We start from the raw sequence: 13,796 nt of genomic DNA, 5'->3' as shown, positions 1-13,796 counted from the left end.
CCTCTTGGCGCCAGAGACCCAAATTTAATTCTAACCTCTGGTGCTGTTTGTATGGATTTGCACTGTTTCCCATGGCCTTGTGGGATTCTTCTGGGTTCTCTGATTTTTCTACCACGATCCAAAGACATGTAGGTTGATGGGTTAATTGGCCACTGTAAATTGCCCATTGAGAATGGGTCAGAATTAGATTTATTATCACTGACGTGTATTGAAATGTATTGTGGTTTTTTTTTTGGCTGCAACACAAAAATCACTATGTTACAAATAAATAAATAGATAGTGCAAAGAGGAATACTGAGGTAGTGTTTGTGGACTATTCAAAAATCTAATGGTGGAGGAGAAGAAGCTGTTCCTTAAATATTGAGTGTGTATCTTCAGGCTCTTTCAGTCATCACCTTTCTGATGGTAATAATGAAAAGAGGGTATGATCTGGATATTGAGGGCATTTAATGTTGGATGCCACTTTTTGAGGTACCACCTCGAGATGATGACTTCAGTGGCAGGGTGGGCTTTGCCTATGATGGAGCTGCCTTAGTCTGCAACCCTCTGCAGCCTCTTGTGATCCTGCATATTAGAGTCTCCATACTCGGCATTAATGCAGCCAGTCAGAGTGCTCTCTACCATGGATCTGTAGAGATTTGTAGTGTTTTTGGTGACATACCAAATCTCTTCAAACTCCCAATGAAGTAGAGCCACTGGCGTTCCTCCTTCATGACTGCAAAAAACGTTGACATCTAGGAACTTGAAGCTGCTCACCCTTTCCACTGCTGATCCCTCAGTGAGGACTGGTGTGCATTCTCCTGACTTCCCCTTCCTGAAATCCACAGTAGATACCTCGATTTTTGCTGACATTGAGTGTGAGGTTGTTTTTGCAACATCACTCAACCAGCTGATCTGTCTCCTGCCCACTTCCTCTTCATTGGTAGAACCTGAGAGAAGTTGATGAGAATATGGGATTAACATGGTTTATAGATATCACTGATTTAGTAGATTGAAGGATCTATTTCTATGCTGCACTTCTGACACTATCACTATAACCATGGAAGATCCGAAGTACTTCGCAGACAATGAAATCCTTTGAAGCTAGTCAAATAACGTGAAGAAAGTAAAACCTAATTGCACTAACTAATTGTGATTGTTGACAAATGGAAGCCAGTGCTGCATCAGGAGTTTTATACTAACCTAAGAGACCAGCATTCCAGAGTGATGTGCTTGAGTCTCTGCAGTAGGATGGCATCTTTTGTCTTCTGACACAGCTCCAAGCCAAATTTACCCTGGCTTACCCTTCATGTCATTCTGGATTAACAATAAAGACATCATAATTTCTCTGATCATTTCTAATCAACATCTGGACATTATCATGGCATTTTAAGAGCTTACTGTATGCAAATTGGCTTTCATTTCACTTATTTTGTAACAGAGCTTTGAGACATCCTTTATTTAATGTAAACCTCAACCAGCAGATACAGTAAATGAAACTAGAACAGCTCTTGGATGCATTTAGCTTCTATTTGTTGGTCGTTCCAAACCAAATTAACTGAGTTTTGGCACAACCCCCACATTCTCTCCACTCCAAGTTATGATATACGCCAGTCTATTTACAAACGGAAGAGTAAGAAAAATAGAAAGTATGATGCTGGTGGAGGTGGGGAAACAGAATCTTTTAAAACTATTATTGGGGAAAAATCTACTTTAAACCTTAAGGAAAGCAAAAGCCTTGGCAGCATTTATTGAGAAAACATTTGTGACTTATGGGAGTGTACAGCTCCCATATGGGTCTGATAAAGCACACTGCGAACAGTGAAGATTCCTGGATTGCTTGCTCTAGCTCTCTCTGCCTCATGTGATGATGTGGCACTCACTTAACTAAGAAGATCAGCTACAATTCCCTCTTTCAGAAAACTTGCCTTTTACCTCTTTGTCTGGACTTAGCATTTTTAAAAGCAGCAAAATAGAATCAATCTGGAATCTTCGGTTCATAAGTGGATTTTTTTTTAATCTTAAGGAGTAACTCCTCCATTTCTTGCTTTCTGATTAAATGCAGTTATGAAGTCATTCAGCCAAGGTGACTTTCATTTCTTATATTGGGGGTGTTCTCCTGCGCCACCCCCCCCCCCACCTCAATCCCACTAATACCATTACAGTAACATTGTAGTCAGATTTGGACTGCAGTGACTTGAATATATGTTAAAGGCTGTACTGAAAAAACTGTGCAGTGGCAGAAGTATCATCTTTGGAATAAAACTTTTCATCTGAGACTCCTTCTGCCTTTGTGAGTTAACGTGAAAGATCCCATGGTGCAACTCCACAAGCGAGGGAGTATTGGCCAATATATGTCATATTGCTGAGGCATTTCCTGAACCCTAATGTGCTGATGCAGGGTTTCAACCCAATGCAACCGCATCCCACTCCCCACCACAAATGCAGTCCGACTTGCTCAGATGCTCGGCAGATTGTTTGCTTCCCTGGATTCCAGCATCTGCAGCCTCTTGTATTTCCTAAACATGGACCATCTGTGTACATCAGAAGGTTGTTTGTGGTATTATAATCAGAAGAGGTTCTGCAGATGCTGGAAATCCAGATTAACTCCAGCATTTTGTGTGTGTTGCTTGTGGTATCATACCGTGCACACATTCGCTGATGTCCGGGGCCTTTGCTTTCATAACAAATGACTGAGTTTCCAGGCGTAACTTTTCTAGTTGTTGTTGTTGTTCCTTTCCGCACCTTGTAGCGCATCGGGTGGCGACAGTGCCATTTCCTTGGCATTTGTCTGTTTTTCACATGGCCGAGTTGCTAGCTCGATGCTCAACCCAACGCAGATGGAAAGCGTGCAAGGGGCCAGCCGGATTCAAACTTGGGACCACTCATGTTAAAGTCCGGTGTGGATATCACTACACCACCAGCCGGCTAGAAGTAACTTATTGGCTGCAAAATACCTGGTACTATCCAGGCATGTGCAAGGCTCTAAATAAATGCAACTTTTGTTCCTTCGCTGTTGGTAGCAAGGGGTCTCTCAAATGGGAGTGAATCTTTCCAAAGGCGAGAAGAGATCTTTAAATCAGATCCTTCACTGTCATGCTAAAGAGAAAATGTATATAATGTCAAGCCACAAGATGATTAACTTAAATTTAGTTGAGAAAAATTTTTTTCTCGATGATTGGTGTCAGTTCCTGCTGATTCCATCTACACTGGTAGTGAATTTTTTTATTGATCTGTTTTACCCCCGACTGATCCCAGGGGCTATGACTAGCAGCTGATCTTCCTGTTGTCTTTCCAAGAATCCACCTGATCGTTTTCCTCTCTAATCCCACTGATAGATGCAATTTCTGAATGGTTGGCTCAGTTCCAAGACCTGGAGCAAAAGAGTCCTGTAGTCACATTGTAACTTGCAGAGCAGTTGCGTCCATCAGTTGTGTTGGACAGTATGCTCGCTGACATTTATCCTATAAAAACACAAACTGAAAAACGTCCAGCAACAACTAATCTTTGCCTTTAAAGCACACGGAGGCCACGTTCCAGGAAAGGAGATAGAGTTGCTTTAACAATAGTTTTACTTGTGGATAGAAGTGACTGCAGATGCTGGGACATGGAGCAAAAACATACTGCTGGAAGAGCTCAGCAGGCCATCAGTTTTGTGTAATACATCTTCTTTCAAACACCACTGATTTGACCATAATCTATTATACAGAGTACCTATTACATTTTACTTTCTCTCATTTTCCTCTAGTTTCTAATTGCTCTTTCCTCAGTCTCTCTAATGTTGCTTGAAATGAAGAAGAGATAATTGATCCATTTAGAAATCTTGACTAGTATCTTTCCTTCTATATCAGACCTTCCTACTATCATCTTTGTTTGTGACTAAGTCCCTTGCTTTGACCATTGCCTCCTGACCTGGTAACTCATTGTGGGATGACACACGTGGTGTGGAAGCATTTAAATTAGCCCTTGTAAATGGCTGCTTCACACACAGTGTTGAAGGAATTCAGCAGCTCAGGCAGCATCTTTAGAGTGGAATAAACAGTCGACGTTTTGAGCTGAAGCATCTTGGCCCAACTCAACAACTGTCTGTTCCCCTCCATAGACGCTGCCTGACCTGCTGAGTTCCTCCAGCATTTTGTGTGTGTTAGTCTAGGTTTCCAGCATCTGCAGCATCTCTTGTGTGAATGGTTGCTACATTTGTGGAGTTTTAATGCATAGTAAATCTCTTTAGGTTCGGGATTCATTTATTTATTACACATACATGGAAACATTCAGTGAGCTTGCATCATTTGCGTTAACAACCACCAACCTACAGATGTGTCATGGCTGTCCCCAGCACATTCTGCCCACAATGTTCAGCAGAATAACGTAGAACACAACAAGCAACAAAGCAGCAACAGCAAAAACAAACCTTTAATAGCTCACAACTTAATAATCCTCCAACCCCAAGATGGGCCTCTGGGCCTCCAGTCTCCACTACAGTGTAGGTGAATTAGGGCCACTGCCAGTGAATACACACACTTGCCTTTACTTTGGTGCTTGAGGACAAATATAATTAGTTGGATGCAGCACAAAGGTTATTGGACTGATACGTGGAATGGACATATAGAATTTATGTAAAATGAAGATATGACTTGTACAAGTTCTTTAACAGACCAAACTCTACTTGTTGGTTTGTTTGTTTATTTATTGACATCTTCAGAGTCTGCAGAGAGTGGTGCAGACAGCCCAGCACATCTGTAGATGTGAACTTCCCACTATTCAGGATATTTACAGAGACAGGTGTGTAAAAAGGGCCCGAAGGATCATTAAGGACCCAAGTCACCCCAACCACAAACTGTTCCAGCTGCTACCATCTGGGAAACGGTCCCGCAGCATAAAAGCCAGGACGATGAATTCCACTGGACCATCAGACTGATTAATTCACACCGATAGAATTGTAATTCTATGTTATATTGACTGTCCTGTTGTACATACTATTTATTATAAATTACTATAAATTGCACATTGCACATTTAATTAGAGATGTAACATAAAGATTTTTACCCCTCGTGTACGTGAAGGATGTAAGTAATAAAGTCAATTCAATCTAGTGTGGAACAGGCCCTTCTGGCCTTTCAAGCATTCCACGCAGCAATCCCCCAATTTAATCCTAGCCTACCACGAGACAATTTGTGATGATTAATTAACCTACTTACCGGTACATCCTTGGTCTGTCAGAGGAAACCGACGCGGTCACAGTGGTGGGAATTGAATCTGGGTCGCCTGTACCGTAAAGTGTTGTGCTAACCACTATGCTCCCACACCACCCCTTTTCAAATTTACAGATGAAGCTGCTTCCACCGAGTTCTCAGGCAGCTCACCCTATTCCAAGCAGTTCTCTCTGCACAAAATAAAACTGCTTTGTACCCATCTGATTTTGCTAGCTTGGATCTCTTAAATCCAAGCCATCTGTTATAGACTTGCCTTCCCTGTTAACCTGTAAACACTGAAATTGTACGCCTGCATCACCACTTCATGCAGCATTTCGACATTTGTTTGGATCTTTGGTCTGCATTGTAAAGGATATTACTTCAGTGATCTTTTGTCCTTCTATCTACAGATTGATTTCCCGACCTCGGCATTTGATGTCAAGTTCGTGACACCTCCAGCAGCAGAATTCAGCCCCAAGTATGAGTTCAGTAGCCTGGATAATGAATCAAGGAAACATCTGAAGGAAGTGATGCAGAAGAAGTCTCTCTTCTGGTAAACACTTTTTTTATATAATGATGTTTGTTGATATTCTTTGAGGAAATGAAAGAGCAGCTGTTGGAAGTTGGCTTGGCCAAAGTCCTGCTTGGAGCCTCACATGAAGCAGTGTTTCAAATGGTGGATGCACCCCCTCATATCCAGATGTTTACAGAAAATAGCAGGGATCATATAATTCTGTGCCTGTTTTAAGAATTATTTCGTTTGATTAAAATTCGGTCTCTTTTTATCTTGGAGTTCTGCGATACAGGAGATGGACCAAAGCATTTGCTTTTAACTTGAATCCTGTACGTGCTATTAAGAATATAGAAGAACATTTCAGCAAGTATGAGCCATTCAGCCCACTATGTTGTGCCAACCTTTTAACCTACTCCAAGATCAATCTAGCCCTTCCCTTCCACATGGCTCTCCACTCATCTATGTGCCTATCTCCACTCATCTATGTGCCTATCTAAGAGCCTTTTAAATGTCCCAGATGTATCTGCCTCTACCTCCACCCCGGCAGCACATTCCTCGCACCCACGTACTCTACGTTGCCATCTTGATCAAGGTGAACTTTTCAGATCTTTATTATGTCTAATGATTTGGTGGAATTGCCAGATTCAGCAAGTATTGGAATGAGTAAGAAAGTTGTGCATCAGTTATTGCAAGTGAAACAGCATTGATGTTTGGGTTGCTGAACTTGTATAGGATCTGGAAAATTGGCTGGGACTTCCAGTAAGATGGCGGTGTGTGCGAACACGGCGTCTTCTCAGGGGCCAACCAAAGGTGCTTTTTACTTTGTAAGGTTTGTTTTTATGATCCAAAGACGGTTCTGCTTCAAGAACAGAGTACTGCAGGGCTGCTTGTTGATCGGGTGGCTGGACTGGTATTGGTGGTGGAGGTGGAGTCAGCCGAGGTGTCGAAGGGGCCTGCCAGGATGTTGGAGAAGGGGCTGGCTGAGGTGTCGAAAGGGCTTGCCAAGATGTTGGAGAAGGGGCCGGCCGGAGTGTCGGAGGAGCCGGATTGGGTTCAGAGGAGCTGATCTGCCTGCAGACCGTGTTGCTGCCTGCTGCTCAGAAGCATCGGAGTTGGTGCAGTATAACTGTGGGAGATTACCTTAGATAATCTCTGCCTCAGAAGGCAGTGGAGGCCAATTCTTTGGATTCTTTCAAGAAAGAGTTAGATAGAGCTCTTAAAGATAGCAGAGTCAGGGGATATGGGGAGAAGGCAGGAAAAGGGTACTGATTGTGGATGATCAGCCATGATCACAGTGAATGGTGGTGCTGGCTCGAAGGGCTGAATGGCCTACTCCTGCACCTATTGTCTATTGTCTATATACTTCACTTTTGATTGCAAGACTCTGTTGGACAATGGTAATGTAAGTTGCTACAGGCCTGTTAGTCCTCTCAGCCCTGGTTGTCTGGCGGTGGGGCAGATGACATGGAAGCTGTCTAGTCTTGGTTGTAGCGAGGACTGGACCTCAAGCCCTGGGCTTGCCTGCTGCTGCAGACCAAGTCAGAAGATGTGGAAGTGTTGCTGCATGGTGTCCGCACTCGTCTGGGTCCTGGCCTCTCCCATCGGTGCTACCCTCCCTGTTTGAGCAGGTTGGATTGTGTGTGTCTGCACACTTCCGGGAGACTGTACCATCGATTGCTGGACATTGTCACTCAGGGTCTGGGACTCATTATAAGTTTGTTTTCAAGTAAATGTGTTTCTTTGCTCACTATTTTGAAATGTGTTACTCACTATTTTGCTTGCTATTTTGAATGTTTTGCACCTTGGCCCCAGAGGAATGATGTCTCATTCAGCTGTATCTACGTATGGTTGAATGGTAACTAAACTTCCTTTGACTTGATTTGCAGTTTTTACAATTGTTTTTACAATTTTTTAAAACAAGTACAAAGAAAAATCAAGTTTCAGGACATCCCTTTAAAACAGAGATAAGGAAGAATTTCTCTAGCCAAAGGCTGGTGAATTTGTGGAATTCATTGCCACGAACTGCTGTGGAAACCAAGTCACTGGGTGTATTTAAAGAAAAGGTTGATAGGTTCGTTGTTAGTAAGGGTGTCAAAGGTTATAGCGAGAAGGCAGGAAGGTAGTATGAACATCAACTTCTCGAACTTCCAGTAATTAACTTCACCATTCCCCATTCCTGTTTTCCCTCCCTCACCTGATCTCCTTACCACCTCATCACCTCCCTCTAGTGCTCCTCCCCTTTCCTCTCTTCCATGGTCTTCAGTCCTCTCTTATCAGATTTCCCTTTCTCCAGCCCAGTGTCTCTTTCACCAATCAACTTCCCAGCTCTTCACTTCACTGCCTCCTGCTCTCCCAGTTTCACCTATCACCTGCCACCTTGCACTTCTTCCTCCCTTCCCCCCACGTTCTTACTTGGACTTCTCCCCTTCCTTCCCAATCCTGATGAAGGGTCTCAGCCCAAAATGTCAACTGTTACTCTTTTTCATAACTGGCCTGCTGAGTTCCTCCAGCATTTTGTGTGTGTTGCAGAGGCAGGAGAATGGGGTTGAGAGGGCCAATGAATCCATGGTAGAATAGTGGAGTAGTTTCATTGAACCAAATGGCTTAATTCTGCTCCTGTGGTCTTATGGTCTAAGAGAGGTGGGAAGCTGAGAAGAAAGGTCTGTGTTTTAGTGGAGAACTTAAATGATCAAGTGGCTTGGGATGATGGTGTAAGGTTAATGCACAAATGAAGAAACAACTTGTACTGTATCTGGAGAAACTGTAAGTGTTTCAAAGAGAACCACTATAGCACTTGTAACATGTTTATGTTGGAAGCCTTTAATTGTCCAATCGAAGGATGATTTACAGTTTCACAGGTGTCAGTGGAATAGTGCGGAAAGTTGAGAGAAGTGTGGGCACCCTGGGAGTTGAATGGAAAATGAAAATAGCAAGCGACGAGAGGCTCAAAGTTGTGTGCAATGATGACATTAATGTGGTCGCCCTGTATACACTTAGTTAATGGTAAATTTGATTCATTTAATGGAAACTGAGCAACTCTGTCATTCCATTGACGAATTATCATGTTACAAATAATAGTTGCGAGATTCAGCCGAGAGGCAAGTTATGCCTTTCATTTTCCGTTTTACAAAAGAGGAGGTTTTGTTGCGTATAAATAGCCATTTTAACTCCTTGCTTGCCCCAACATTAGTAAGCTTTTAAGAACACAGAAAAGCACAGGAGCAGGCCCTTAAACCCACAAATCTGCACAAAACATAATGCCATATTAAGCTAATTCTCTTCTGCCTGTATGTAGTCTCTGTCCCTCCATTCTTTATATATTCATGTGTCTTATCTAACAGTCTATAAACACCATTATTGCATTGACTACCACCACCCCCAGCCCTCAGCAGCCTGCTCCAGGCACCTAGCACTCTCTGTGTAAGAAAAAAATTTTCCTCATACATCTGCTTTGAACATTCAATCTCTCACCTTAAATGCATGTCCTCTAGTACTTGACATTTCCATCCTTGTTGGAGAGGGGGAACATTTTGACTGTCTACTCTTTCCATGCCTCTCATAATTTTATAAACTTTTAAACTTCTAACCAGTTCTTCAGAACATTTTTGGATTGCATGGAAATATGCTCATATGAGCACTTAATGTTATCTTGGAAGGAACTGAGTCCATTTTCTGTCTTCAGTTCGACTCATTATTGTGTAGAATAGGCTGTTTCTTTTCATTTGAACTAGAGTGCACACAAAGCTATAAGTACTTAGCTAGTAACAAACAACAGGAATTCTGCAGATGCTGGAAATTCAAGCAACATACATCAAAGTTGCTGGTGAACGCAGCAGGCCAGGCAGCATCTATAGGAAGAGGCGCAGTCGACGTTTCAGGCCGAGACCCTTCGTCAGTACTTAGCTAGTCATAGCTTTAAGTGTTCCACATTTTATCAGAATAATGTTTGTTTCGTTCATGTTTAAATTAGTTACATTCTGAAACGGGTTGAGATTCCTCATCCAAACATTTATTATTCATTACCCACAGACTGACAGATGTAGGCAGCTGCACACAAAACTTCAGATGAAGGGTCTTGACTCAATATGTCGACTGCTTCTTCCCCTCCACAGATGTTGCCTGACTTGCTAAGTTCCTCCAGCATCTTCTGTGCATTGCTCAATATTTCTACGATCTGCAGAATCTTTGATGTTTCTGTGATGTAGGTAGCTAGCACTAATTGTTCATATCAAACAACCTTGCAGGTTTTTGAAGAAATTGTGAGAAAGGTACAGGCATTTCTCCATTTTGAGACTTCTTTTTCTAGTGTTTATAACTCTGTTCACATGGCATTCAATTCTGCCCTCAGTTTCTTTGGAAAGTTACTAGCAGATTGGTTGTGAAAGGGTTTGAACTGGGTGGATTGTGATGGTGATGGTTAGTAACCATGCACATACATCTTCTTTGTAGCACAAGAACTTGCTGATTACACATTCTGAGTTTCAAGTGTAAATTACCATAAAGATAATGGATTTTGTTTTGATTGGCAACCCATATTTCCATGAATCATGACTTGCCCAGTTGCCTAACTCTGTATTTTTTTTTCTGTGGGAATGGTGTCATTCTTTTCTCTCTCTCGGAGTTACTGCATGCATTAACCATCAGGTAGCCAGGCAAACCTTGGCCTGAAGCTGCCCCCAATTATGCACTTAAATCCTGCATCATTTTTCAGTGATCAAATAGCTAAAAAAAGTCACTAAAATAGCAAGTGGGATCAGGTGCTTATACAGTAGCCTTGTGGGTTGTAATTGGATCAATCTCTAATGTGCAGAGTAATCCAATAACCTGACAGACAGGGTGGTGACTAACAATGAAGGACGAAACACATGAGCTTTTGAACTGTCCAGGTCATCGCTCACCAGCTGTGTTCCTCTCCACCTGTTCTTGCATGTGTGATTGCAAAGTGAAATTAATTGAATCGTAGATTCATCTTTAACAGCCTTGGGACATCCTGAAGTGATACACAGCCGATGACGTGCCTTTGAAGTGTGGTCTCAGTTGTAAAGCAGGAATAATAGGGAGAGTGACGGCCATTCACCAAGGACAGAGTGAAAGTGAGTGTGCATGCATGCCAACTGATTTGATCCCTTCACTGGCATTACATACCTCTGACATATGAGAAGCTGGAGCTCTTCATCAACCCAACCTTTCACAAGGTTGTCACAAGAAAACTTGAGATGTTGAGTTGGAATTGAAGTTGTGAAAACATACTCCAAAATTTTAAAAAAAACGACAGCTATACTGCAGATATCTTTGACTGTACAGCTATACTGCAGATATCTTTGGGGAAGATCAATCTGGGAGAGGCTACATCAGTAGGCATGCAAACCATGGTCCCTAACCTTGGTCTCCTGCACAAAAAACACATCAGTGTCCTAATGATTGCTGTTGGAGTGTGTTCATCTCACTCAGTGTTGACATTTATGGGAGAGACTGCCCGCCAGTGTGCAAGATGACTTTGTGGAAGACACTGCCCTCTAGTGTAGAACTGGAGCACCAAAAGGACCAACTTTTACAAAGGTAAAAAAAACCATTGAGCATAAAGCATTAGACGATGAACTTTGAACAAAAGGACACAAGATATAGATCAGAACACTATTGGTCTGATCAGTTGACTTTGGAGTCATAAGCAGCTTGTTGACTTTATTCATTTCTGATTTAAAAGCACTCTGTGTATATTAGATTAATCAACACTTTGTATTCATTTTTTCCTCCCTTTCTTGAACTTCCCTGTTCCTCAGGGTTCTGGGTTGGACTCAAATTCCATTTCCACAGTGGAAAACAAAAGTTATTATTTTGTCCTTATTAGCATCATTGGCTAAGAATTGTCTTGGAAAAAGCTGTGTTTATTACCTATACCTAGTTGCCCTGGCAACTTCCGCTGTCAGTAAGTTTTAAGATTCAGTCATGCAGTTGGAGTCAAATGCAGGTCAGCAAGCTGGTGTTGAGTTCTCGCTAAAGGATGAGTGGGCTTTAATTGCAGGCTAGATGCTCTCGTGGCTGCTATTTCAGCCCAAAATATCAGAATTAGGTTTATTGTCACTAACATAGGTCGTGAAATTTGTTGTTTTGTAGCAGCAGTACAGTACAAAACATTTTAAAAATTACTATAAGGTACAATAAAAATAAATAATGCAAAAGAAGGAGAAGGAGGAGAAGACTTACTAACTTGCTGTTTCTTACACTGCAGGCGTTTAGGGCAGCAATGAAGGTCCTCCATCTCTAGTGGTGTTCAGGGCTTCCTTTTTCGTGTCAATGGCTTCCTCTCAGTTTTCACAACTGTCAGTCATGCAAGTCCCAGGTTGAGACTCAGGAATACCGTTGCACTCAGATGTAAAATGTTTCCAGAGCAATTTTGTTTTACCAGCCAGGGTTGTTGGCCCTGAGTTGATCCCCCGAATCTAGAGGTCTGGTGGACCACTCTTAGTCTGGCCTCTACCCTTTGACCTGTTTGGCATGTCAAGAACCAAAGAATATAAAGCCCTAACTCCAGCCAGCATAGCTCTCTGGGTCATTCAGGCACGCAAGCCTCCAAGACACGACAAGGTTGTGTTTGTCTTGGAGGAGAGGGGGAGAAGCTGTTCCTAAAACATTGATTATGGGTCTTCAGGCTCCTGTACCTCCCCTCTGATGGTAGTAATAAGAAACTTCCCTCAAAACTCGCATCATTCGTAAACTGAGAGCCTGGGCACATAGAGGGGCTACAGACCTGAAAAAATGAACTATTTTTTCTTTCCACAGAGGGTGAGTGGATTTTTTTTTCCCATTTTCTTATTTTTTTTATTTGTGTTGCATACCCCCTGCCGCTGCCTTGTTAGTTCAGCTGACAGAAGGACTGTAAGGGTTTGTGGGTTGTTAGCTGTTCTATGTCTGCAAGAATACTGTGCCCAAAAGTAGTAATGAAGCTTTCAAGGAAAATACTAATATTTCAGATTTTTTGAATTGAGGGGAGGAAAGCTTAGAGAATTGCAGAGAGTGTCAGATTAATGTAAGACAAAATCCCTGAATGTTGCATCTTGTGGGGGCAGTAAAAACTGAGCACTGTGGTACCATATCATTGGCAGGTATGGAGGCTCTAAGGGTTTGAAACTTGGCCAGCTCCATCGTGGGCACATGCCTCCCATCATTGGGGACATCTTTAAAAGGTGATGCCTTCTTCAAGAAGGTGACATTCATGATTAAGGACTCTCACCATCTGGAGCATGGACTCTTCTCATTACAGGTTGAGCACCCCTTATCTAAAATGCTTGGGGCCGCAAGTGTTTTGAATTTTTGATTTTTTTTTTCAGATTTTGGAATATTTGCATCTATATAATGAGATAGCTTGGGCAATGGACCTAAGACTAAACACAAAATCCATCTACATCACATATACCCCTTATACATATCCTGAAGGTAGTTTTGTATAGCATTTTTAATAATTTTGTGAATGAAACAATAATGTATATATTGAACCACCAGAAAGGTAAGCTATCACCACATCAGCCACCCAGTGCTGTTTGGCATTGCCATCATTCCCGACTCTGAATTTGTGTGCTACTAGTAAGCAGACTTTGTCTTACACTTGTTCATCACACATACAGTATGTACTGATACAGCCGTTCAGCATGTTAGATTTTCATCAGCGACAATCTTGGCAAACTCATCAATGAATTTCTCCATTTCATCGCCATGCCCATTCTTAAATTTCTGCAGCCAACCTTCTGAATATTCACAATTGCCTTCAATTTTAGTTCATCGTCATAGGTCTTTGCATGTTTCACGAGCAGCATACTGTTAAGCGGCATAAGTTCACTCTGACGCTGACGAATCCACTCTTTCAAATGATCAAGATCTTCATTTTTTGCTTTATGCAGTGTTTTCTATTTTTCATTAACTGCTGTGGATTGCATATGTGAAGTCACTTCTCAAAAATGTCTTTGCATTGCCTGGGAACCTTCCCAGTGCCTTGTGGAATTTTCCACTGGCGATGTGATGGCAGTGCACAGAAAAAATATTGGATTTCAGAGATTTTTGGATTTTGGAATTTCAGATCAAGGGTGTTCAACCTGTACTACCATCGGGGAGGAAGT

General features: G+C 42.1%; 1 protein-coding gene across 1 annotated transcript in view; it reads left to right on the top strand.

The window, feature by feature from the left end:
- Positions 1 to 13,796, top strand: part of pik3c2b (phosphatidylinositol-4-phosphate 3-kinase, catalytic subunit type 2 beta) — a 174,267-nt gene that overhangs the window by 93,270 nt on the left and 67,201 nt on the right. The window contains exon 15 of the mRNA XM_063065353.1: positions 5,582 to 5,724. Within this exon, the coding sequence (XP_062921423.1) occupies positions 5,582 to 5,724 (143 nt within the window). The remainder of the gene's footprint in view (positions 1 to 5,581; positions 5,725 to 13,796) is intronic.

This window comes from Mobula hypostoma, chromosome 13 (genome assembly GCF_963921235.1).
Source record: "Mobula hypostoma chromosome 13, sMobHyp1.1, whole genome shotgun sequence".
NCBI classification, from domain to species: domain Eukaryota; kingdom Metazoa; phylum Chordata; class Chondrichthyes; order Myliobatiformes; family Myliobatidae; genus Mobula; species Mobula hypostoma.
This window is presented reverse-complemented; position numbering and strand designations above follow the sequence as displayed.